This window comes from Macaca nemestrina, chromosome 6, assembly GCF_043159975.1.
Source record: "Macaca nemestrina isolate mMacNem1 chromosome 6, mMacNem.hap1, whole genome shotgun sequence".
Classification (NCBI taxonomy): Eukaryota; Metazoa; Chordata; class Mammalia; order Primates; family Cercopithecidae; genus Macaca; species Macaca nemestrina.
Genome location: NC_092130.1, coordinates 46,127,883 through 46,153,626, shown reverse-complemented (window position 1 = coordinate 46,153,626; position 25,744 = coordinate 46,127,883). Strand labels below are relative to the sequence as shown.

Sequence of the window (25,744 nt, the reverse complement as noted above, 5' to 3'; positions counted from 1 at the left end):
TGGTGGCAGATGCCTGTAATTCCACCTACTCAGGAGGCTGAGGCATGAGGATCACTTGAACCCAGTAGGCGGAAATTGCAATGAGCAGAGATTGCGCCACGGCAGCCTGGGCAACAGAGCGTCTCAAAAAAAAAAAAAAAAAAAAAAAAAAAAAAAAAAAAAAACCAACTCTCTTCAGCTTTTATCTTAAGGCAGGTCTTCTGGCAATAAATTCTTTCTGCTTATATGTTTGCTTAGGTGGCGGTTGCAGTGAGCCAAGATCATGCCATTGCACTCCAGCCCAGGCAACAAGAGTAAAACTCTGTCTCAAAAAGAAAAAAAGAAAAGTCTGTATTTTGCCCTCATTTTTGTCACAGAGTATACAATTGTAGCTTGGCAGCTATTTTCTTGCAGTACTTCAAAGGTGTCATGTCATTGTCTTCTGTATTTCATCATTTTTGTTGAGATCAGCTCCTTTAAAGGAAACATGTCTTCTTGCCTTTTAGATTTTCTTTTTATATATGAATTAGGCGGTTTCATTATGATGTGCTTAGGTGGGGTTTTCTTTTTTCTTTTTTGAAACGGAGTCTCACTCGGTTGCCCAGGCTAGAGTGCAGTGGTGCTATCTCAGCTCACTGCAACCTCTGCCTCCCAGGTTCAAGCAATTCTCCCACTTCAGCCTCCCGAGTAACTGGGATTACAGGTGCCCGCCAGCATGGCCAGCTAATTTTTTGTATTTTTAGTAGACACAGGGTCTCACCATGTTGGCCAGGCTGGTCTCAAACTCCTGACCTCAAGTGATCTGCCCGCCTTGGCCTCCCAAAGTGCTGGGTTTACAGGTGTGAGCCACTGTGCCCAGCCGCCTAGGTGGGGTTTTAGTTGTATTTTTCCTGCTTGGGGTTCACAGAGCTTCTTAAACACACAAATTTTTGTCTTTCATCAGTTTGGTAGTATTTTGGGACATTCTCTTCAAATATTGCTTCTGCCTTATTTATTTATTATTTATTTATTTATTTATTTTTGAGATGGAGTCTTGCTCTGTCACCCAGGCTGGAGTGCAATGGCGTAATCTCGGCTCACTGCAACCTCCACCTCCCAAGTTCAAGTGATTCTTCTGCCCCAGCCTCCTGAGTAGTTGGGACTACAGGTGCGCACCACCACGCCTGGCTAATTTTTGTATTTTTAGTAGAGATGAGGTTTCACCATATTGGCCAGGCTGGTCTCGAACTCCTGACCTTGTGATCCACCCGCTTTGGCCTCCCAAAGTGCTGGGATTACAGGCGTGAGCCACCGCAGCCAGCGCTTCTGCCTTATTTTCTCTCTCCTCGTCTGATGGGAACCTAATTATACTTAGGTTAGATCTTTCCACTCTGTCTTGAAGGGGAAACAAACTATGTGTTGAGACTGTTCATGTCTCTGATGTTGTCACTCTAGCTGTATGAAACTACTAAAAAGCTCTGTTAGTTTCTCTGTACCACAGTAGTGCCCTCTTCCAGAGCTAAGTCTGAATTCTCAGTTTTTTTCTTGTTTCAAGAATCAGTCTATATTCCCCAGGGAAAAGCCACTGTAAACCATCAGCTCAACTCTCTGGAATTATCCCCTCAAATCACTATTGCATCAGCAGCAACCTGCCTTTAAACAGAAATTTCTTGCATTTCACCTGGTTCTCAATGGATGTTTAATTTTGTTGCAAACTATCGTATCTAGAAGCATAAGTATCTTATTCCATATGTTTTGAGACTGCATTTTTATTACTATTTTCTATGTATTATTATATGGAAATGATTAACTAATTTCCATTATTATTTCTTCTTTGACACTTTCAGAAAGTATTTTTTAAAATTTCATATATACGGGGCCAGTCACAGTGGCTTACACCTGTAATCCCAGCACTCTGGGAGGCCGAGGTGGGTGGATCACCTGAGGCCAGGAGTTCGAGACCAGCCTCATCAATATGACTAACCCTTCTCTACTAAAAATACAAAAATTAGCCGGACATGGTGGCACATGCCTGTTATCCCAGCTACTCGGGAGGCTGAGGCAGGAGAATCACTTGAACCTAGGAGGCAGAGGTTGCAGTGAGCCAAGATCATGCCACTGCACTCCAGTCTGGACAACACAGCAAAACTCTGTCTCAAAAAAATATAAAATCATATATATGGGTTTATATGGGTTATTTTTCATTTCTGGGCAAAATGTTTTCTTATATATCTATTAAATCAAACTTAAATATATTGTTATTCAAATCCGTATCCACACTTTTTCTTTGTTTCCTTGTCAGTTACTGAAAGAGAAGTATTAAGAATATCATGCTATGATAATGGATTCTTCAAGTTCTCATGTTCACTAAATTTATGCTTTATATATTTTGATGCAAAAACTTCTTGGCTTTTATGCCTTCTCAGTGAATTAAATCATCATATGTAGTGTCCCTCTTTATGCACAGTAAGTTTTTTTGCTTTATAATTTGTTTTTCCTGATAATATAGAGCCACACCAACTTTTTTTCTTAGTGTTGGCCTGTTATATCTTTTCTAACATATATTTTCACTATTTCTGTGTCCTTTTATATATATATATATATATTTTGAGATGCAGTCTTGCTCTGTCACCCAGGCTGGAGAACAGTGGTTCCACGCTCACTGCAACCTCCAACTCCCGGGTTCAAGCAATTCTTCTGTCTCCTCTTTTTGAGGAGCAGGTTTTTTTCTAATTCACTCTTTACTTAGGGTAACACTTTTTACGGACTCAACTTCATGTGCAGTCTCCAACATAACTTCCAAACTTGCTTAGGCTCTAGGTTTATCTCCTTCCAGCTGGGTGACCTATTCAAACCAATGCTCTAAACCACCAGGAACTTGTAGCCTTTGATGAGAGGTTTTACAATTGGAGTTTTTCAGGATATGCAGTATACATTTAATCAGATACCCGCCACACATATTTCCAGAAATGAAAAAGTAGATCTGCTTTTGATCTAAGTCTGAAACTTCAGAAATCTTCAACTACATCTTTCTAAAGGCAAACAGAACTGTGAATGCTCCGAAAATTTAAAGAGTAACTACAGCATGACACTAATTCCCATCTCAAGATTTCTTCTGGCAAGCTTGCTCAGTGATATCTATACCTCAGATTCTTTCTGTTTTTTTTTTTTTTTTCCTTTTTTTTTTCAGGCTGGAGTACAGTGGCACATTCTTGGCTCACTGCAACCTCCGCCTCCTAGGTTCAGTATTACTGATCATTTTTAACATCATTCCCTAATTCTTCAACAAGTCTCCAAACTACCAAGGTCATTTTGAATTTAAATTATTTGTTCCATACATATTGAGGTACATAATCATATAAAAGGCACTGGGGGTTCGGTGATAACGGTTTGACAACTCTAACTTCCAAGAACTAATAGTTTTGTTGATGACACACATAAATTAAGAGGTAACTAGCATCACAAAGCAGGATGTAAAACATAGTATAAACAATAGAATATGGGAACCTAGAAAAAAAGGAGATAACCTGTCATAGGAAGAGCCCAGGTCATGCAAGGAAGGCTACATAAGCGTAAACATGAAAAATTAATACAATTTGGGAGGATCAAAATTTGTTAGAGTAAGTCAAGTAGGCCTGATGACTGAATGGCTATCAGATACATGGAAGCTGAAAAAATTAAGTTAATGCCAAGTTTCAAGCCAAGGAAAACCACAGTATTACTTTTAAAAACAAGAAAAGCTAAGAGAAAAAGATGGTTTGGGGATAAATTAATACAGTTTAGATATGGTAAGTGTATTAGTCTGTTTTCTCGCTGCTGATAAAGACATACCTGAGACTGGACAGTTTACAAAAGAAAGAGGTTTATTGGACTTACAGTTCCACACGGCTGGGGAGGCTTCACAATCATGGTTGAAGGCAAGGAGCAGCAACTCACATCTTACGTGGATGGCAGCTTGCGAAGAGACAGCTTGTGCAGGATAACGTCCCCTTATAATAACCATCAGATCTCATGAGACTTACTATCACAAGAACAGCATGGGAAAAACCTGCCCCCATGATTCAATTACCTCCCACCAGGTCCCTCCCACAACACATGGGAATTCAAGATGAGATTTGTGTGGGGCCAAACCATATCATTCCGCCCCGGCCCCTCCCAAATCTCATATCCTCACATTTCAAAACCAATCATGCCTTCCCAACAGTCCCCCAAAGTCTTAACTCATTTCAGCATTAACTCAAAAGTCCACAGTCCAAAGTCTTATCTGAGATAAGGCAAGTCCCTTCCGCCTACGAGCCTGTAAAATCAAAAGCAAGTTATTTACTTCCTAGATACAATGGAGGTATAAGCATTGGATAAATACAGCCATTCCAAATGGGAGACGTTGGCCAAAACAAAGCAGCTACAGGCCCCATGCAAATCCAAAATCCAGTGGGGCAGTCAATTATTAAAGCTCCATAATGATCTCCTTTGACTTCATGTCTCACATCCAGGTCACACTGATGCAAGAGGTGGGTTCCCATGGTCTTGGGCAGCTCCCACGGTCTTGGGCAGCTCTGTGGCTTTGCAGGGTACAGCCTCCCTCCTGGCTGCTTTCATGGACTGGCATTGAGTGTCTGCAGCTTTTCCAGGCGCACAGTGCAAGCAGTCAGTGAATCTACCATTCTGGGGTCTGGAGGACAGTGGCCCTCTTCTCACAGCTCTACTAGGCAGTGCCCCAGTAGGGACTCTGTGTGGGGGCTCCAACCCCACATTTCCCTTTTGCACTACCCTATCAGATGTTCTCCATGAGGGCCCCACCCCTGCAGCAAACTTATTCCTGGACATCCAGACATTTCCATACATCCTCTGAAATCTTGGCAGAGGTTCCCAAACCCCAATTCTTGACTTCTGTGCACTCACAGGCTCAACACTACAGGGAAGCTGCCAAGGCTTGGGGCTTGGTCCTCTGAAGCCACAGCCTGAGCTCTACATTGGCCCCTTTCAGCCATGGTTGGAGCAGCTGGGACATGGGGCACCAAGTCCCTAGGCTGCATACAGCATGGGAACCCTGGGCCTTTCCTCCTAGGCCTCTGGGTCTGTAATGGAAGGGGCTGCTGCAAAGGTCTCTGACATGTCCTGGAAATATTTTCCCCGTTGTCTTGGGGATTAACATTCGGCTGCTCATTGTTTTTGCAAATTTCTGCAGCTGGCTTGAATTTCTCCTCAGAAAATGGGATTTTATTATCTATTGCATTGTCAGGCTGCAAATTTTCTGAACTTTTATACTCTGCTTCCCTTATAAAACTGAATGCCTTTAACAGCATCCAAGTCACCTCTTGAATGCTTTGCTGCTTAGAAATTTCTTCCACCAGCTGGGTGCGGTGACTCATGCCTGTAATCCCAGCCCTTTGGGAAGCCAAGACAGGTGGATCACAAGGTCAAGAGATCGAGACCATCCTGGCCAACATGGTAAAACTTCGTCTCCACTAAAAATACAAAAATTAGCTGGGTATGGTGGCACATGCCTGTAGTCCCAGCTATTCAGGAGACTGAGGCAGGAGAATCACTTGAACCCAGTAGGCATAGGTTGCAGTGAGCCGAGATTACACCACTGCACTCCAGCCTGGTGACAGTGAGACTCTGTCTCAAAAAATAAAAATTAAAAAAAAAAAATGAAAAGAAAAAGAAATTTCTTCCACCAGTTACCTTAAGTCACCTCTCTCAAGTTCAAAGTTCCACAATCTCTAGTGCAGGGGCAAAATGACGCCAGTCTCTTTGCTAAAACACAGCAAGAGTCAGCTTTGCTCCAGTTCCCAGCAAGTTCCTCATCTCTATCTGAGACCACCTCAGTTTGGACTTTATTGTCCATATCATGATCAAGCTTTTGGTCAAAGCCATTCAACAAGTTTCTAGGAAGTTCCAAACTTTCCCACATTTTCCTGTCTTCTTCTGAGCTCTCCAAACTGTTCCAACCTTTGCCTGTCACCCAGTTCCAAAGTTGCTTCCACATTTTTGGGTATCTTTTCAGCAATGCCCCACTCTAGTAGTATCAATTCACTGTATTAGTCTGTCTTCATGCTGCTGATAAAGACATACCTGAGACTGGACAATTTACAAAAGAAAGAGGTTTACTGGACTTACAGTTCCACATGGCTGGGGAGGCTTCACAATCATGGTGGAAGGCAAGGAACAGCAAGTCATATCTTACATGGATGGCAGCAGGCAAAAAGAGAGAGAGCTTGTGCAGGAAAACTCCCCCTTATAAAAACCATCAGATCTCATGAGACTTACTACTATGAGAACAGCACAGGAAAGACCTGCCCCCCATGATTCAATTACCTCCCACTAGGTCCCTCCCACAGCACGTGGGAATTCAAGATGAGATTTGTGTGGGGACACAGCCAAACCATATCAGTAAGGCTGAAGAAACAGCAAAATTATAAAGTGGAAACATTTAGCAAACATATAGAGACTGCAGCTTCAGGTAAATGTCTGTGGAAGAACTACAAATTTTGGAGTAATACGCTCAGAGGTGGTAGCCAAGCTATAAGAGTAACATGCTTCTCTCAAGGAACAGGGAAGAGTGGAGGCCTTAAGAACTGCCAGGGAAACAGGTAGGAAGATAAATTATCAGTAGAACAGAAAAGCACTTAGAATTAAGAAGAAAATGATGATATGTGACAAAAAAGATGGAGCTTTGAGGAGGATAAGATGATTCATAGTGTGAAATGTGACACAAAGATCAGGAAAAATAAGGACTTAAGAAAAGCCACTGAATTTGACAATTAGGTGATAACTAGTGCCCATGAAAACCAAGTTTTTATTACTCTGGTGAAAACAGAACCCTGACTCAATTATTTAATGGATCAAATTTTAATTTTATTTTTCAAGGGGTGTTAAGCACAGGAGAGTGTTCCCTATCCTTGTGACTATATTCCGTGATCCTTCTTCCAACAGAAAGGTAATGAGTGCCACACACCAGCAACCCACTGAGCAACCAGTTGTATCCCCTTTCACTTATGACAACTTCGCGTGGTCAAAGGACTTAGAGCCAGGACTCCCAATCATCACATGGATGCTACCCAACAGATTTCAAGACCTGGCCAATTGATTGCCAATTCAGCTGCCAGGGCCACTGCCTTTGCCATAACCTACTTGTTTGCATGAGTTTTGGTGGCCACGGAGACCCAAGTAGGAGCAATCCTATCAGCAGAGGCATATTTGTTGAAAGCCAGTGTAACCCTTCACTTGCACAGGCTCCACTCGAAGCCATGGAAACAGCCCTTCCAATTTTGCCTTTGAAATTTTGTGTTTTCTCCTCAAAAAGCGCCCTCATTTAAAAGCAGCAGCTTCCATAAAACTTGTATCTGCCTAAATTAACCAGTAACTCATCTTCTCAACAACTTACCACAGCTATGTTTGTAACTTTACTTTTTTTTTCTTTTTTTTTGAGATGGCATTTCACTCTTGTTGCCCAGGCTGGAGTACAATGGCGCAATCTTGGCTCACCACAACCTCTGCCTCCTGGGTTCATGATTCTCCTGCCTCAGCCTCCTGAGTAGCTGGGATTACAGGTGTGCGCCACCATGTCCAGCTAATTTTGTATTTTTAGTAGAGATGGGTTTCTCCGTGTTGGTCAGGGTGGTCTCGAACTCCTGACCTCAGGTGATCCGCCCGCCTTGGCCTCCCAAAGTGCTGGGATTACAGGTGTGAGCCACCGAGCCTGGCCTATAACTTTACTTTTATTTATTTATTTTTATTTATTTATTTATTTATTTTTTGAGGCAGAGTCTGGCTCTGTCGCCCAGGCTGGAGTGCAGTGCCCGGATCTCAGCTCACTGCAAGCTCCGCCTCCCGGGTTTACGCCATTCTCCTGCCTCAGCCTCCCGAGTAGCTGGAACTACAGGCACCTGCCACCACGCCTGGCTAGCTTTTTGTATTTTTTAGTAGAGACGGGGTTTCACCGTGTTAGCCAGGATGGTCTCGATCTCCTGACCTAGTGATCCGCCCGTCTTGGCCTCCCAAAGTGCTGGGATTACAGGCTTAAGCCACCGCGCCCGGCCTAACTTTACTTTTAAAACTCCACTAACACACAAAGAATCTGAGTAAATCCAATGTAACCCCAAAAGATAAAAGTTGGAAAGTGTTGAGCTAAACTTGCTTTTCTCAGGATGGAAAAGAATTACAGTACTAGTATCTCTGTTGTGACATGGTACAACTCTAACTGGGTCTCCAGAGATTTTCTTCCCAACCACAATAGCGGACACATTATACAGATCTCTTTTAAAACTGTAAATGCCATGTTTTTTCTTGTATTTAATGAAACACTTTATGCATGCAGAACAGATAATTCATGCCAACTCTATGTCTAAATACATGCTGCCCAGTGCACAGATACCCTAGGAATTTCACAGGCAGTATGCAACAAGAGTAGAGGGCACTTTCAAACCTAATTTATTCCCAAAGGGAATTAAGTCAGGATAAACTCAGATAACTTGCACAACAAAACTTAAAGACCATAATCTTCATTCTTGAAGAGACACACAGACCCAGTGAACTACTAAATTTCATCACTACAAACCCACTGTGTCCTGTGTGTGCTAAACCTTGAGTCCTCACAGTATCTCTAAGATCAGCTATTTTGTCCCCATTATCCAGCTGGGAAAACTGAGGCTGCAAAGCACCAAACAGGCTTCCAATGAAGAGGTGATAAAAGCATCTGCCTTCTAACTCAGGTAACCTGATACTAATCTGGACTCTCATAATATGTGGGTTTAAATAAAAATGGAATGTTTGTTCAATGAGCTTTTTTTTAAAGAACCTCCCTGGCCAATATAGTGAGACCCTGTCTCTACAAAAAATTTAAAAATGAGCCCAGCATGGTGGTAAACACCTGTACTCCCAGCTACTCAGGAGGCTTAGGCAAGAGGATTGCTTGAGCCCAGAGATTTGAGGCTTCAGTGAGCTATGGTCTTGTCACTGTACTTCAGCCTAGACAACAGAGCAAGACCCTGTCTCAAAAAAAAAAAAAAAAGGAAAGAAAAAGAAAAGAAAAAAGTCCCCAGGAGTTTCTAGGTACAGTAGTTTCAATAAATATTCTGATGCCATCAAATTTTCTATTTGAAGAATAGAGAGAAATTAAAGAAACCAATTTTCCAAACTCAACAACAATCCAAGGAATCTAACAATACTGATGGCAGAATTATTATATAATAAATCCTGTTATTAAAGTAATTTCATGAGGCATCAGATGCTTTTAACATTATAATAATACTGTTCAATGTAATAATTAGTAGCCACAAAGAAATTACTCAGAGATGCCCAAGAGTAAATGTTGCCTGAAATGTGTATGATCTAGGTCTTGGTTTGAAATGTCCTAAGACTTTGGAGCCATTCATCTGAGGAAACCAAATTCCTAGCTTGCACTTTTGTTGCATCTGTCATCTAGGAGATTTAGAGCAAAACACACAGCTGTATTAGCACCCCATCTTCATACATTAGTTCAGTCCAACAGGAGACCAAATGGCTTGTCCTCTGTTAGGGACAGAGGCTGACTCCAGCTCTTTAAAATGCTGGACTGTGGGCTCCCTCTGGAGGAGACTATGATAATCTGACTTCAGAGAGAATTTCAGAATCATCCTTACTCTCTAGAGCAAGAGGGGCATACAGAACATGTAACAGCTACTGGAAACAATCAGTACAAAGTACTGAAAGTGAAATTAATACTAACATGATACAGAGGGCATATTCTACCCCACTGGTAAAATTATCTTATATTTCATTCTTCTTCTTCTTTTTTTTTTCTCAAGTGACTTACTATGTGGAGTGCTTAATAAATCCATTCATTCCCTGTAATCCCAGCACTCTGGGAGGCCGAGGTGGGCAGATCATGAGGTTAGGAGATCGAGACCATCCTGGCTAACATGGTGAAACCCCGTCTCTACTAAAAAAAAAAACAAAAAAAATTAGCTGGGCGTGATGGCAGGTGCCTGTAGTCCCAGCTACTCAGGAGGTTGAGGCAGGAGAAAGGCGTGAACCTGGGAGGTGGAGCTTACAGTAAGCCCAGATCATGCCACTGCACTCCAGCCTGGGCGACAAAGCAAAACTCCATCTCAAAAAAGAAATTAAATAAATAAATAAATAAATCCATTCATTTGTCACAAAGCGAATGTTATTGTGTGCCAATATATGTTATGCATTGTTCTAAGCATGGAGAATACAGCAGTGAACAAGATGTTAAAACCTTGCCTTGGCCAAGCACGGTGGCTCACGGCTGTAATCCCGCACTTTGGGAGGCTGAGGTGGGTGAATCACAAGGTCAAGAGATCAAGACCCTCCTAGCCGACATGGTGAAACCCCGTCTCCACTAAAAATACAAAAATTATCTGGGCGTAGTGGCGCGCGCCTGTAATCCCAGCTACTCGGGAGGCTGAGGCAGGAGAATCGCTTGAACCCAGGAGGTGGAGATTGCAGTGAGCCGAGATTGCGCCACTGTACTCCAGCCTGGCGACAGAGCAAGACTCCGTCTTAAAAAAAAAAAAAAAAAAAAACCAGAAACAAAAACAAAAAACCTTACCTTCGGGAGTCATTTTAGTGGAGGGACACAATTGATAAGAAAGATTCAAAAGTAACACAGATAGAGAAATGCTATCTGAAACAACAACAACAACAACAACAAAAAACAAAAAGGGAAGAGAAATGGGGAGAGTTATGATTTTAAGCAAGGTGGTAGGGGAGGCTTTGTACATGAATAAAGAACATTAAAGAGTTTGTCTTGGCCAGGCGCGGTGGCTCACGCCTATAATCCCAGCACTTTGGGAGGCTGAGGTGGGTGGATCATGAGGTCAAGAGATTGAGACCAGCCTGGCCAACATGGTGAAACCCTGTCTCTGGCAGCACGTGACTGTAATTCCAGCTACTCAGGAGGCTGAGGTAGGAGAATCGCTTGAACCAGGGAGTCGGGAAGTTGCAGTGAGCCGAGATTGTGCCACTGTACTACAGCCTGGTGACAGAATGAGACTCTATCTCAAAAAAAAAAAATAAAGAAAAGAGTTTGTCTTGAACTGGAAGGAGGTGATAGGGAGGAAAATGACAAACGGTGTCAAAGAAGGGGAGAGGCATATTGTGTAGGGCTGTGTAAGTTATTGTGATGTCTGTGGCTTTTACTCTGAGTAAAGTGGGAAGCCATGAGGGTTTGGGGCAGAGCAATGACATCATCTGATTTAAGATTTTTAAAAAAATTTTTTGTAGAAATGGGGTCTTGCTATATTGCCCAGGCTGATCTCAAACTCCTGGCCTCAAGGGATCCTCTCATCTCAGGCTCTCAAAGCGTTGGGATTATACGTGTGAGCCACCACACACAACCTGATTTAAGTTTTATTAAGAACACCTAGGCAGTGCATTGAAACTGAAGAAACTGAAGAACAAGAAACTGAAGGCTGAACAGAGGTGAAGGCAGGAGATCAGTTAGGAGACTTATACAAAATCCAGACGAGAGATGTTGTGAATAGCAGTGAAGGGGTATAAGGTGGCAGATCCTGGAAATATTTTGAAAACAGAGCTGAAAGGATAATGTAGGGTATAAGAAAAAGAGAGGAGTTGAGCATTACTCCAAGATTTTTCTCCTGAGCAATTGGAAGAATGGAGTTGCCCTTAACTAACATGCAGAAAACACTCAAGGAAGCATATGGGGAGTGGGGAAGAGATCAGGACTTTAATTTTGGACATGTTAAGCTTGAGATACCTAGTATATATTTTAATATAGCTGTTGAATGGGCAATTGGAAATCTGAGTTTGGAGTTTGCGGGTGAAGTCCAGGCTGGAAAAAGAGATTTGAGAATCATCAGCATATAAATGGTATTCAAGGTTATGAGTCTGGATAAAATCACCCAGGGAATGTAGACAAAAAAGAGAAGAGGTTTAAGAAGTGAACCCAAATGTGTGAACTACAAAAACATTATCTCTTGCTTTCCCATTATTTACAGGTTCATCAAACTATTATTAAGAGAAACTAACCAGGCCGGGCACGGTGGCTCACACCTGTAATCCCAGCACTTTGGGAGGCTGAGGCAAGCAGATCACCTGAGGTCAGGAGTTTGAGACCATCCTGGCCAACATGGTGAAACTCCGCCTCTACTAAAAATACAAAAATTAGCCGGGCATGGTGGCATACACCTGTAATCCCAGCACTTTGGGAGGTTGAGGCAAGCGGATCACCTGAGGTCAGGAGTTTGAGACCATCCTGGCCAACATGGTGAAACTCCGCCTCTACTAAAAATACAAAAATTAGCCGGGCATGGTGGCATACACCTGTAATCCCAGCTACTTGGGAGACTGGAGAATCACATGAACCTGGGAGGCAGAGGTTGCAGTGAGCCGAGATCATGCCATTGCACTCTAGCCTAGGTGACAGAGCAAGACTTCGTCTCAAAAAAAAAAAAAAAAAAAAAAAAGACTAACCAGATAAAATGACAAAATCATAGTGATTATTATATACTGTTTCTCTGGATGACTATAAATCAACTACTGGCATTCTTTCTAGGTTTCCAGGTTTCAAAATTAAGATAAACAAATTTGTTATTTTTTTGCGTGACATTTTTATGAAGGTTGCTAGGTTTGTCTGCCTTCTGAGAGATTTTCAAATAATAATTCAAAACTAATCAATAACACCTAATGATTTCTTAGCAATCCTACAGTAAATGACAATATATTGGACCAGTTTGAATAGAACACAGCTTGAAGAGCTCTTTAACTATGTTTTCCTCTCTCTTTAGTTTGGTTTTTAATCCACCTATCGTAAGTGCATTCTTCTGGTTATCTAACCTCAGGATTACTTTTTCAGAAAAGAAGAAAAATCATCATAATCATCTGCCTCTAGACAGCCATCAGTCATCAACTTTCCCTAACCCTGCAGAAGGAGCAGGTGGGCAGTTAGGAGGTTAGTGAGATAGCAGGATATTTGATTTCTTTCTATACTTTTGCCTTTATTAAAAATCAAAGAAGGCTTTCTTGCTGTCTTTTATCATCTTATAATTTATGGCTCCCATATCACCTAAGATTTCTCAATTGCTTCCCTATGCAATACTGCTAATTGTTTTAGTATCCTGGTCCAATTTCCATTTAGAGCCCTTTAATTTACACTTTCTGAATGTAGCCAACTTTTCTTCTTCTTGGCATTCCTATGTCCTAGTATAGTTGTTCCTATGTATATACAAGCATGTGTTTTAAAAGCCATGACTTTCTTGACCAGGCGTGGTGGCTCATGCCTGTAATCCCAGCACTTTGGGAGGCCGAGGCGGGCAGATCACCTGAGGTCAGGAGTTTGAGACCAACCTAACCAACATAGCAAAACCCTGTCTCTACTAAAAAATATTAAAAATTAGCCAAGCATTGTGGTGCATGCCTATAATCCTAGCTACTCGGAAGGCTGAGGCAGGAGAATCACTTGAACTCGGGAAGCGGGGGTTGTGGTGAGCCAAGATCTTGTCACTGCACGTGAACCTGGTGACAGAGCGAGACTCTGTCTCAAAAAAAAATAAAAATAAAAATAAAAGCTCTACTTTCTTAACTTTGAATTTGAGGAAAATGTTGACTCTGCAACAGTCTACCATACTTGTGGCCTTAGTAGACACTGAAACTACACTTTAAACTATTTTTACTCAGACTCTGGAAATCAGTCTTAGGGAGAATAGATGAAAAGTCTACAAGCTTGGAATATAAATAATAAACACAGAAATCAAGACTATATCTTTTTTCAAATACTCTGAGACCTATCTTAATGTCATCATGTTCTAGCCAAATGGATCATTTCCTTTTTCTTTTTTTTCTTTCTTTCTCCTTCCTTCCTTCCTTCCTTCCTTCCTTCCTTCCTTCCTTCCTTCCTTCCTTTCCTTCCTTTATTTTCTTCTTCTTCTTCTCTTCTTCTTCTTTCAAGATACAGGGTCTCACTATGCTGCCTAGTAGGGCCTCGAACTCCTGGGTTCAAACAATCCTCTCACCTCACATTTTTCATTTGTTGTTGCTATTCTTCTTCCCTCCCTCCCTTCCTCCCTTCCTTCATTCTCCTCCTTCTCTTGCTCCTTTTTTAAGTGATAGGGTCTTGCTACATTGCCCCGGCCAACCTCAAATTCCTGGGCACAAGTGTTCTTCCCACCTCAGCCTCCCAAGTAGCTGGGACTACAGGTGCACACCACTGTACCTGGCCTTTTTATTTTTATGTAAGCAACTCATTACTTCAACCATTTGCTTTTAAAAAGTGCTTTGTAAAAAAAGATTTACAAGATAGAATCATATGTGGAAAATGAAAACAGACCAGAAATGAGACATAAACACACCTGCCAGACCAACACCTTTTGACAGGTATTATTAGCCAATAAAATATCCACCCTACCAAGTACATTCATTGCTGACGTTTTATTATATTACTGGCAAAAAGTTCAAATGTCATCAGCAATTATGTAATAATTGATCATTACAATAATCAAAATAAGTACAAAAAATGTATGAGCAGGCTCCTACTTATAGAATAAGGGGACAACTTTCTGTCTCCATATCCACACCCTTAGGTATGGTCTTCAACTAAAACATCAGACAATACAATCAAGGTCAATTTACATAAAAAGAGCTATAACCTTTGGCAATTACTCTAAAAGTACTTTAAAATTTTTAAGATAAATGTCATTGTGTTAGTCAATAGATCTCCATTATTCACAATAGTGACAAGATCTTCTTTAAGAACTCCATTTTTTTTTTTTTTTTTTTTTTTTTTTTGAGATGGAGTTTTGCTCTTGTGGCCCAGGCTGGAGTACAATGGTGTGACCTTGGCTCACTGCAACCTCTGCCTCCTGGGTTCAAGCGATTCTCCTGTCTCAGCCTCCCGAATAGCTGGGATTATAGGCACCCACCACCACACCCGGCTAATTTTTTTGTGTTTTTAGTAGAGATGGGGTTTCACCATGTTGGCCAGGCTGGTCTTGAACCCCTGACCTCAGGTGATCCACCCCCCCTCAGCCTCCCAAAGTGCTGGGATTACAGGCATGAGCCACTGAGCCCAGCCTTATTAAGAACTCTTTAACTGAACTTCTAGTTATAGCCATGTTGGAGTAACAGGTACCGGCTTTACCTTTAGTAATAATAAAACTGTACAAAATATATAAAACAACTGTTTTCAGGCATGTGATAACAGGTAATGGTCAATTTTATCAGAAATATTATAGCTCTAAATATATATGCAGTTAATAATAGAGCTTCAAAATACATAAAGCAACTGATGAAAAGAGCAACAGACAAATCCACGATTATAATTGAGGATTTCAACAGCCTTCCCTCAGTAATTAATTCAAAAAGTAAACTGAAAATCAGTAAAGATATGAGACTTAAATGCACCATCAACCAACTTGACCTAATTGACATTTATGGAACGCTACACCCATTTTCAGCAGAATACACATTCTTCTCAAGTACAAATATTCACTAAGATAGACCATGTGCTAGGATATTAAACAAGAATCAATGGATTTACAAGGATTAAAATAATATAGAGTATATTCTCTGACCACATTGAAACTGAATTAAAATCAGTAACAGAAAGATATTTGGAACACCTCCAAATAGATGGTAATTAAAAACAGATTTCTAAATAAATGGACCAAAGAGAAAACAAAAAAGGAAGTTGGGAAATATTTTCACTGATGATAGGATAATAACATTTAAATTTGTGGGAAGCAGCTATAAAAGGAAATTTAAAATTTTAAATGCTCACATTAGAAAAGAAAGGTCTCAAATCAATGACCTCAGTCTCCACCTTCAGAAGCTAGAAAAAGAAGAGCAAGTTAAACCCAAAATGAATAGAAAGAAGAAACAATAAATATAAAAACATAACTCAATAAAATAGAAAACAAACAATAGAAATAATAAAAAGTAGTTCTTTGAAAAGATTAGCAAAGCTGATAAACCTCTGAAAGGAATGAGGCACATCCCCCATGTATCTCCCAACTTCCTGAGCCCAGCACAAACACATTCCTCCATATTTCTCTCAAACTTCAGAAAAACACCACCTAGGAAATCCCCGATAAGGACACAGCGGGAACCAATAAAAAATGCTAAATGTGCTGTAACCGAGAGAATTACCTTGTTCCCCTGTAACTTTACATATCCTGTTTACATCAGGCTATAAAAAGCAAGCACTCGCATTGTTCGAGGCCCTCTTGTATGCTGTGGAATGGAGGGACCAAGTTCGAACTTGCAGTAAAGATCCTTGCCACTTGGCTTTGACTCTGGACTCTGGTGGTCTTCTTTGGGGAACAAACGGTCTGGGCATAACATCTAGGGGCTTGTCCGGGATTCCCCAAGCCCACCAGACCCCTGGTCAACGGATCTACTAAGATCGATCTACTGATAGGTGAGCCGGCTCGTCTCCGTTTGTCTGTCTGTGTCTGTTCTGAATCTGAATCTGTGACTCGCGAGGTCTGAAACTGGAGCTGGTGGCAGTCCTGGCGGACGTGCTATAGGACAACCAGCGGAGACCCGTGGGAGACGTCCCCTGGCTCTCGTCTGATCTAGATTGCGATCTGAGCTGCCGGAGCGCAATCGCGATCCCAGCGGCTAACTCTGACCCGGGCTTCCAGTGCGCGCTTGCTATCCGAGCTGCCGGAGCGCGATCGCGATCCGAGTGGCTAACTCTGACCCGGGCTTCCGGTGCGCGCTTGCGATCCGAGCTGCCTGAGCGCGATTGCGATCCAGGCGGCTAACTCTGACCCGGGCTTCTGGTGCGCGCTTGCAATCTGAACTGCCCCGGTTTGGCAGGCGGCAGCTATCTCTGATCTGGGCTGCCCGAGCGCAATCGCGATCCAGGCAGCTAACTCTGACCCGGGCTTCCGGTGCGCGCTTGCAATCTGAACTGCCCCGGTTTGGCGGGCAGCAGCTATCACTGATCTGGGCTGCCCGAGCGCGATCGTGATCCAGGCAGCCAACTCTGACTAGGGCTGCCAAAGTGCGCCTGTGACTAGATATCATTAGTAAGTCAGATCAGATTTCCTTTACAGGGATTCTAACCCACATTCCTTTACAGGAAGAGACTACAAATTATTACAGGATGGGTAATACCCAGAGCACTCCTCTATCTCTCCTTACAAGTAATTTCAAAGAAGTTAGAGCAAGGGGCCATGATCTTAGTTTGGGAATCAGGAGGGGAAAGCTCATTACCCTATGCCGCTCCGAATGGCCTGCTTTTGATGTGGGGTGGCCACCTGAAGGGACATTCCAACTTGCTGTCATCACTAGAGTAAAGTCCAAGATTTTCCTACCTGGGCCTGCGGGCCACTTAGATCAAATCCCATATATCCTCATATGGCAGGACCTTGTTGAGAACCCGCCTCCTTAGCTGTCCCCTTTCCAATAAGCCCCTGAACCCTGTAAGGCACTGGTTGCTCGACCACTAAAATCCAAGCAACCAACTGCCCCCCCCATCCTGTTCTACCTGATAGCGGGGACCCACTGTTCACAGAACCCCCTCCGTACCCCTCTGGGCCCCAGGCCCCAGGCCCCTGGGCTGAGCCGGGGGGAAGAGCAGGCGGATGGGAGGCGGCCGGCACACAGGGACCTGCTGAGAGTGAAAGTAACTTTGAAGGGCCGGCGGGGCGGATGCGAGGGCGCACTTCGCGGGCTAGCCCCCCCCAGCCGCCTGACTCCACAGTGGCTCTACCCCTTCGGGAAATAGGACCCCCAGATGACACGGGAATCCCTAGGCTCCAGTACTGGCCATTCTCTACCAGTGATCTGTATAACTGGAAGACCCAGAGTGCTCAGTTTTCAGACAGCCCCAAAGATTTAATGGCTTTACTGGATAGTGTCATGTTCACCCACCAGCCCATTTGGGATGATTGTCAGCAGCTCCTCCGAATCTTGTTCACAACGGAAGAGTGAGAAAGAATACAGGTAGAAGCTAGAAAGCTGGTCCCGGGGGACGACGGTCAACCAACTGCCAACCCCGACCTCATAAATGCGACTTTTCCTCTGACCAGGCCGGCGTGGGACTACAACACGGCAGAAGGTAGGGGACGGCTACGCCTTTATCGCCAGACTCTAATGGCGGGTCTCTGGGCAGCTGCTCGCAAGCCCACTAATTTGGCTAAAGTATACTCTGTTCTGCAGGGAAAGACAGAGAGCTCAGCTACCTACTTAGAAAGGTTAATGGAAGCTTTTAGACAGTACACTCCCATAGACCCAGAGGCTCCAGGAAGTCAGGCAGCTGTTGTAATGTCTTTCGGAAATCAGGCAGCCCCAGACATTAAAAGGAAACTCCAGAAATTAGAAGACTTAGAGGATTGTGGACATACACCCAACTGTGCCAAACCCGTATACCCTCCTGAGTACCCCAAACCCTAAACATCAATGGTACACTGTTTTAGATTTGAAAGATGCTTTCTTCAGTTTGCCTTTAGCCCCTCAGAGCCAAAAGCTGTTCGCCTTCGAGTGGAATGACCCTGGAAGGGGCATAAGTGGCCAACTGACATGGACCAGGTTGCCGCAGGGATTCAAAAACTCTCTTACCCTGTTCGATGAGGCCCTCCATGAAGACCTGGGTGAGTACCGACGTAAACACCCTGAGGTAACTTTACTACAAAATGTTGATGACCTCCTGATTGCTGCTGAGACCCAAGAAGCTTGTATTCAAGGGACCAAGAGTCTCTTACAAGCTCTGGGAAATCTAGGCTACCGAGCCTCGGCAAAGAAAGCTCAAATCTGTAAGCCAGAAGTAACATATCTGGGGTACCTGCTAAAAAGAGGGCAACGCTGGTTAACAGACGCCCGGAAGCAGACTGTTCTGCAGATTCCCAGGCCACAATCCACCCGACAAGTGAGGGAGTTCCTGGGGTCGGCGGGATTTTATAGACTATGGATACCTGGGTTCGCAGAACTGGCTAAACCCTTGTATCAGGCAACACGGGGGCAGCAGCCATTTAATTGGACAGACGAAGCCGAGTCGGCTTTCCAACAGATCAAAACCGCCCTACTCTCTGCGCCTGCACTGGGACTACCTGATGTCACCAAGCCCTTCCACTTATACATGGACGAGAGTAAAGGTGTCGCCAAGGCGGTAATAACTCAGAATTTAGTCCCCTGGCAGAGGCCAGTTGCCTACCTGTCAAAGAAGTTAGACCCAGTGGCTGCCGGGTGGCCCCCTTGTCTCCGAATGATTGCGGCCACGGCTCTGATGGTGCAAGATGCTGATAAACTTGTCATGGGTCAAGAATTGAGGGTCGTTACCCCACATGCCATCGAAGGTGTACTCAAACAGCCACCTAATCAATGGATAAGTAACGCCCGGCTCACCCACTACCAAGGACTACTACTAAATCCTATCAGGATAACCTTCCTGCCCCCAACGACCTTAAACCCTGCCTCGCTGCTGCCCAACCCGGACCTGGACACGCCGCTCCATGATTGCACCAAGATACTAGCTCAGGTGCACGGAGTTGGAGAGGACCTGCAGGACCGCCCACTCCCTGACGCTAACCTCGTCTGGTTCACTGATGGGAGCAGCTTCATGCATCAAGGCCAGAGGTACGCTGGAGCAGCAGTGACTTCAGAGACTGAGGTAATCTGGGCAGGACCCCTGCCCCTGGGGACATCGGCCCAGAAGGCCGAACTGATAGCACTCACCCAAGTTCTTACCTTAGGGGCAGGGAAGAAGCCTACAGTATATACAGAGAGCCGATATGCTTTTGCTACGGCGCACATACACGGGGCCATCTACAGGGAGCAAGGGTTACTAACGGCTGAAGGAAAAGAGATAAAAAAACAAGCAGGAGATCCTAGCCCTGTTAACAGCGCTATGCAAGCCAGAAAAGTTAGCCATTGTGCATTGCCCAGGGCATCAGAAATCAACCACTCCAACTGCTCAAGGCAACTTTCTGGCAGACCAAGCTGTAAGAAATGTGGCAAAGGCTCCCAGCCAACTCCTTGCACTCCAGCTCCCTGACCCGGGCCCCCGGGACTTGCCACATTTCCCTGATTATTCAGAACAAGATCTCCAGTGGATTGACAAGCTTCCCCTGAAACAGATCCAGAATAGGTGGTGGACTGATACTAATGACCAAACCATCCTACCAGAAAAATTAGGACAACAAGTTTGTTAGAACACATCCACCGAACCACCCACCTGGGTGCTCGGCGGATGATAGACCTGATCAGACACTCTAAGCTCAAATTCAGACATACAGCCGAGATGGCCAGCAGCATCGTGGCAAGTTGCAAAGTCTGCCAGCTTAACAACGCCTACCCCCAATCCCAGACTGCAGCGGGAACAAGGCTCAGGGGAACCAGGCCCGGTATCTACTGGGAAGTAGATTTTACTGAAATAAAGCCAGGAAAGTACGGGTATCGGTACTTACTTGTCTTTGTAGATACTTTTTCAGGGTGGACTGAAGCATTTCCAACCAAAAGAGAAACTGCTCAGGTTGTAGCAAAGAAAATTCTGGAAGATATCCTCCCCAGGTATGGCTTCCCCATCCAGATAGGGTCAGATAATGGGCCGGCCTTCGTCGCTAAGGTAAGTCAGGATGTGGCTTCCATCCTTGGGGCAAATTGGAAACTACATTGCGCTTACAGGCCCCAGAGTTCAGGACAGGTAGAGAGGATGAATCGGACCTTAAAAGAGACCTTAACTAAATTGACTATGGAGACTGGCGCTAATTGGGTGGTCCTTCTCCCCTACGCTCTGTTCCGGGCCCGTAATACCCCTTACAGACTGGGCCTTACCCCTTATGAAATCATGTATGGCAGACCCCCACCCCTGGTTCCCAGTCTAAAAGATGATCTGCTCAAATCTGAAACAGAAAATGTCTCTGAACTCTTATTTTCCCTACAAGCCTTGCAGAAAATTCATCAAGAAATCTGGCCCAAGCTGAAGGAACTATATGAGACCGGTCCCCCACCAACACCCCATCCGTACCAGCCGGGAGACTAGGTCCTGGTTAAGCGACACCGACAAGAGACCCTGAAAGGGACCACTCCAGGTACTCCTGACCACACCCACCGCCCTGAAGGTAAAAGGCATCACGTCGTGGATCCACTACACCCACATCAAGCCAGTGGACCCAACCTCCGACCTTCTAGGACCAATCACCGCAGCGGCTGAAGCACCGGCCACGTGGACTGTGGACAGAGCTAAGAACAACCCCTTAAAACTCACCCTGCGCCGGCAATATAGCTCACTGCAAACATGCAGTTAGGTAGTCTAGCCCTAACGTTAGCCGCCCTAGTGGCCACTGGGGAAAACACCAAACCAGCACCTAAACCCTAGTCAGGAGAAGTTTCCCTACTGTTTCTCAGGAACCGATTCCAGCCTCTGCAGCATCACTGCAGTGCCCCCTAATATCACCCTAAGGGCTCCGCCGGGCATATTCTTCTGGTGTAATGGGACATTATCTAAGGACCTATCTAGTCCCTCTGTTACCAACCTACTGTGTCTTCCTGTCCCATTAGTTCCCCGGCTGACTCTACTAACTGCTGGCGAGTTCCTAGGGTACACCGGTAACTGGACTAGTACTGCTATTCACCCAGTCCCTAGACCGAGACCTGCACGAGCCATATTTCTCCCCCTCATTGCAGGAATCTCCCTCACCGCATCCCTCATTGCGGCCGGGATGGCGGGGGGGAACCCTAGGTCACACCCTCATAGAAAGCAACAAGTTGTACCAACAATTTGCCGTTGCTATGAAGGAATCAGCTGAGTCCTTTGCCTCCCTTCAGCGGCAGCTCACGTCCCTAGCCCAGGTAACCTTGCAGAACCGGAGGGCCCTAGACCTACTCACTGCTGAAAAAGGTGGTACATGTATGTTTCTGAAAGAGGACTGTTGTTTCTACATAAATGAATCAGGGCTTGTAGAAGACCGGGTCCAACAGTTACGCAAGTTAAGCACTGAAGTAAAAACATGGCAGTTTGCTTCAGCTGCAGACCAACGGTGGAATTCCTCTATGTTTTCTCTGTTAGCCCCCTTCCTTGGACCCCTGCTAAGTCTACTATTTCTGCTAACCGTAGGACCTTGTGTTGTTAACAGAATTTTGCAGTTTGTCAGAGAAAGGTTTAACACCGTTCAGCTCATGGTCCTCAGAACCCAATACCAACCTGTAAATGCTGAAACAGAGTCAGACTTATAAGACCCAAGATTGGCTCTAGAGTTACCTGAAAAGAAGGGGGGAATGAAAGGAATGAGGCACATCCCCCATATATCTCCCAACTTCCTGAGCCCAGCACAAATACATTCCTCCATATTTCTCTCAAACTTCAGAAAAACACCACCTAGGAAATCCCCGATAAGGACACAGCGGGAACCAATAAAAAATGCTAAATGTGCTGTAACCAAGAGAATTACCTTGTTCCCCTGTAACTTTACATATCCTGTTTACATCGGGCTATAAAAAGCAAGCACTCGCATTGTTCGAGGCCCTCTTGTATGCTGTGGAATGGAGGGACCAAGTTCGAACTTGCAGTAAAGATCCTTGCCGCTTGGCTTTGACTCTGGACTCTGGTGGTCTTCTTTGGGGAACAAACAGTCTGGGCATAACACCTCTATCCAGACTTACCAATAAAAAAAGGAAGAGAGAAAACACAAATTATCAATAACAGGAATATCAATAAAGGGAACATCACCATAGATCCCACCAACTTAAAAATGATAACAAAGGAAAATATTAAACAATTTTATGCCAATACAATCAGCAACTTAGTTGGGATGAATGAATTCCTTGAAAGAGGCAAACAAACTGATACAAGGAGGAAAAGAAAATCTGAGTATCTCTATTAAATAAATGTAAGAAAATTAAGTTTGTATATTAAGATCCTTTCACAATGAAAACTCCAGGCCCTGTTGGCCTCACTGCCAATTTCTAACAAACACTTAAGGAGGAAATAAAACCAATCCTTCACAAATTCAGGAAACGGGGGAGTCCTGGGGGATGGGAGAATACTTCCCAACTCATTTTATGAAGCAACATTAACAAAGATAACAAAACTAGACAAGGATAATACAAGACAAAAATGAACCAAAATCCTTCATTAAAATATTAACCACTCCAGTGCTTTGGAAGGCCGAAGTGGAAGGATCACTTGAGGCCAGGAGTTCAAGACCAGCCTGGGCAACAAAGCAAGACCCCAACTCTACAAAAATAAAATTTAAATATTAGCTGGATATGGCAGTGTAAACCTGTAGTCCTAGCTACTTGGGAGGCTGAGTTAGGAGGACTGCTGGAGCCCAAGAGTTCAAGGCTGCAGTGAGCTATGATTGTGCCACTGCACTCCAACCTGGGCAACAGAGTAGGAACTTGTCTCTACAAAAAAAAAATTTAAAAATAAAATAGGCCAGATACAGTGGTTCATGCCTGTAATCCCAGCCCTTTGGCTTAAGCAGAAGGACAGCTTAAGGCCAGGAGTTTAAGACCAGCTTGGACAACAAAGCAAGACTCCATCTCAACAAAAATAAGAAAATGAAAATTAGCTGGGCATGGGGCAAATGGCTGCAGTGACCGCTTGGGAGACTGAGGTGGGAGGATTGCTTGAGCCCAGGAGTTCAAGATCACAGTGAGCTATGATCACATGGCTGCACTCTGGCCTGGGCCACAGAGTAAGAATCTGTCTCAAAAAAAAAAAAAAAAAAAAAAAAAAGAAATAAAATATTTATCAATTGAATCCAATAATACATAAAAAGAATCAAATGGATTTTATTATTATTATTATTATTATTATTATTTTGTTTTTTTTTTTGAGACGGAGTCTTGCTCTGTCGCCCAGGCTGGAGTGCAGTGGCCGGATCTCAGCTCACTGCAAGCTCTGCCTCCCGGGTTTACGCCATTCTCCTGCCTCAGCCTCCCGAGTAGCTGGGACTACAGGCATCTGCCACCTCGCCCGGCTATATTTTTGTATTTTTTAGTAGAGATGGGGTTTCACCAGGTTAGCCAGGATGGTCTCGATCTCCTGACCTCGTGATCCGCCCGTCTCGGTCTCCCAAAGTGCTGGGATTACAGGCTTGAGCCACCGTGCCCGGCCTCAAATGGATTTTAATCCCAGGAATGTAGGGTTGGTTTAACATTCAAATGTCAATTAATATAATTCATATTAACAAAAAGAAGGAAGGAAAATCATAAGACCATCTCAATAGATGAAGAAAGGGCATTTGACAAAATTCAACACCCATTCATGGTAAAGACTCAGGAAATTAGAACAGAGGGAACCTCCCTCAATCTAATAAAGGTAATCTACATAAGACCTATAGCTAGCATCATAGTTAGTGGAATAAAAATGCTTTCCCTCTGCTACAGGAAAAAAAAGCAAATGTCCACTGTCATGAGTTCTGCTCAACATTGTATCACAAATACCAGCCAGTGCAATAAGGCAAGAAAAAGTAATAAAGGCATAACACTGGAAAAGAAGAAGTGAAACTATTATTATTTGTAGATGTCATGATTGCCTATATAGGGAGGCATCCTACATGGGCCAATTTATATAGGAAATCCTAAAAATAAACAAAGAAGATAAAGGAGAAGAAGAAAGGAAGGTAGGAAGGAAGGAAGGGAGGGAGTCAGGAGAGAAAGAAGGAAAACCAGAAACTTACCAGAACTAATAAGTGAATTTAGCAAGGTCTCAGGATACAAGATCAACATAGAAAAACAAATTGTACTTCTGTATATTAGCAACAAACAACTGGAAGATGAGATTTTAAAAAGCAATACCATTTACAGCAGCATCAAAAAACAAAATGTATAAAAATAAATTTAACAAATGATATATCGGATTGCTACAGAAAACTACAAAATATTGTGGAGGAAAATTAAAGAAGATCTAAATAAAGAGTTTGTATCATGCTCGTGAATTGGAAGACTTGATTTTTTTTTCTTTTTCTTTTTTTTTGAGATGGGGTCTGTCTGTTGCCTAGGCTGGAGCGAAGTGGCTCGATCTTGGTTCACTGCAACCTCCACCTCCCAGGTTCAAGCAATTATCCTGCCTCAGCCTTCCAAGTAGCTGGGATTACAGGTGCCTGCCACCACACAGAGCTAATTTTTTTAATTTTTAGTACAGACAGGGTTTTACCATGTTGGCCAGGCTGCCTTCAACTCCTGACCTCAAGTAGTCTGCCTTCCTCAGCCTCCAGAAATGCTAGGATTACAGGTGCGAGCCACCAAGCCCAGCCTTGATATTGTTAAGATATCCATTCTCAAATTGATGTACAGATTTAACACAATCCCATCAAAATTCCAGTAGGCATTTTTGTAGAAATTGACTCCTGAAAATGGACAATCTTTGATATTGGTGTAAGGATCAATAAATATATACATAAAACAGGCAATCAGCAGATTTATACCTGTTGAACCTACCACAGGAATAACTCTTAATTACCCTAGAGGAGCAATTACTTTTGCACCAACCCAATAGTTGCTGAGGCCACCAGGGAGTCTGTTAGAAAGGTATATTATGTATAATGACCTCAGCTAGCAATTCTAATTAAGCTTTTTCGAGATTAACAGAGATCACAATATTATAATAAATTATGTTTTCCTTTGTTTTTCAGGTTTCTTTAGTAAATATAAAATTTGGTAGAGTCCTGGTAAAAGACTAGGTAATCCAATTTAATTATTTTTTGAAGAACAGGAAAATTCAGAATTTTAGTAGTGCTGGGTTGTACATTGTATACTTCATGAAACAGAACAAGTCTGTACCACGCAGAAGGCATCATCAGATGGAACTAGGAAACTGGAAGAGTGCTGGCAATTTTTTATTTTTTATTTTTTTAGACGGAGTCTTGCTCTG

At 43.5% G+C, this 25,744-nt stretch overlaps 1 protein-coding gene across 23 annotated transcripts in view; it reads right to left on the bottom strand.

The window, feature by feature from the left end:
- Positions 1-25,744, bottom strand: part of LOC105467141 (cyclin dependent kinase like 3) — a 151,394-nt gene that overhangs the window by 46,646 nt on the left and 79,004 nt on the right. For 2 of the 23 annotated variants that reach the window (XR_011624670.1, XR_011624671.1), the window contains exon 13: positions 3,835-3,947. The exons of 19 other annotated variants lie outside the window; for them this stretch is intronic. Coding sequence is in view for 1 of the 4 variants with exons in the window: in XM_071098445.1 (XP_070954546.1) it covers positions 5,995-6,042 (48 nt within the window). In the remaining 3 variants the exon portion in view is untranslated. Of the gene's footprint in view, positions 1-3,834; positions 3,948-4,114; positions 6,043-16,068; positions 22,523-25,744 lie in introns of those variants that run through there. 2 more of the 23 variants (XR_011624673.1, XM_071098445.1) reach the window with 2 other exon arrangements.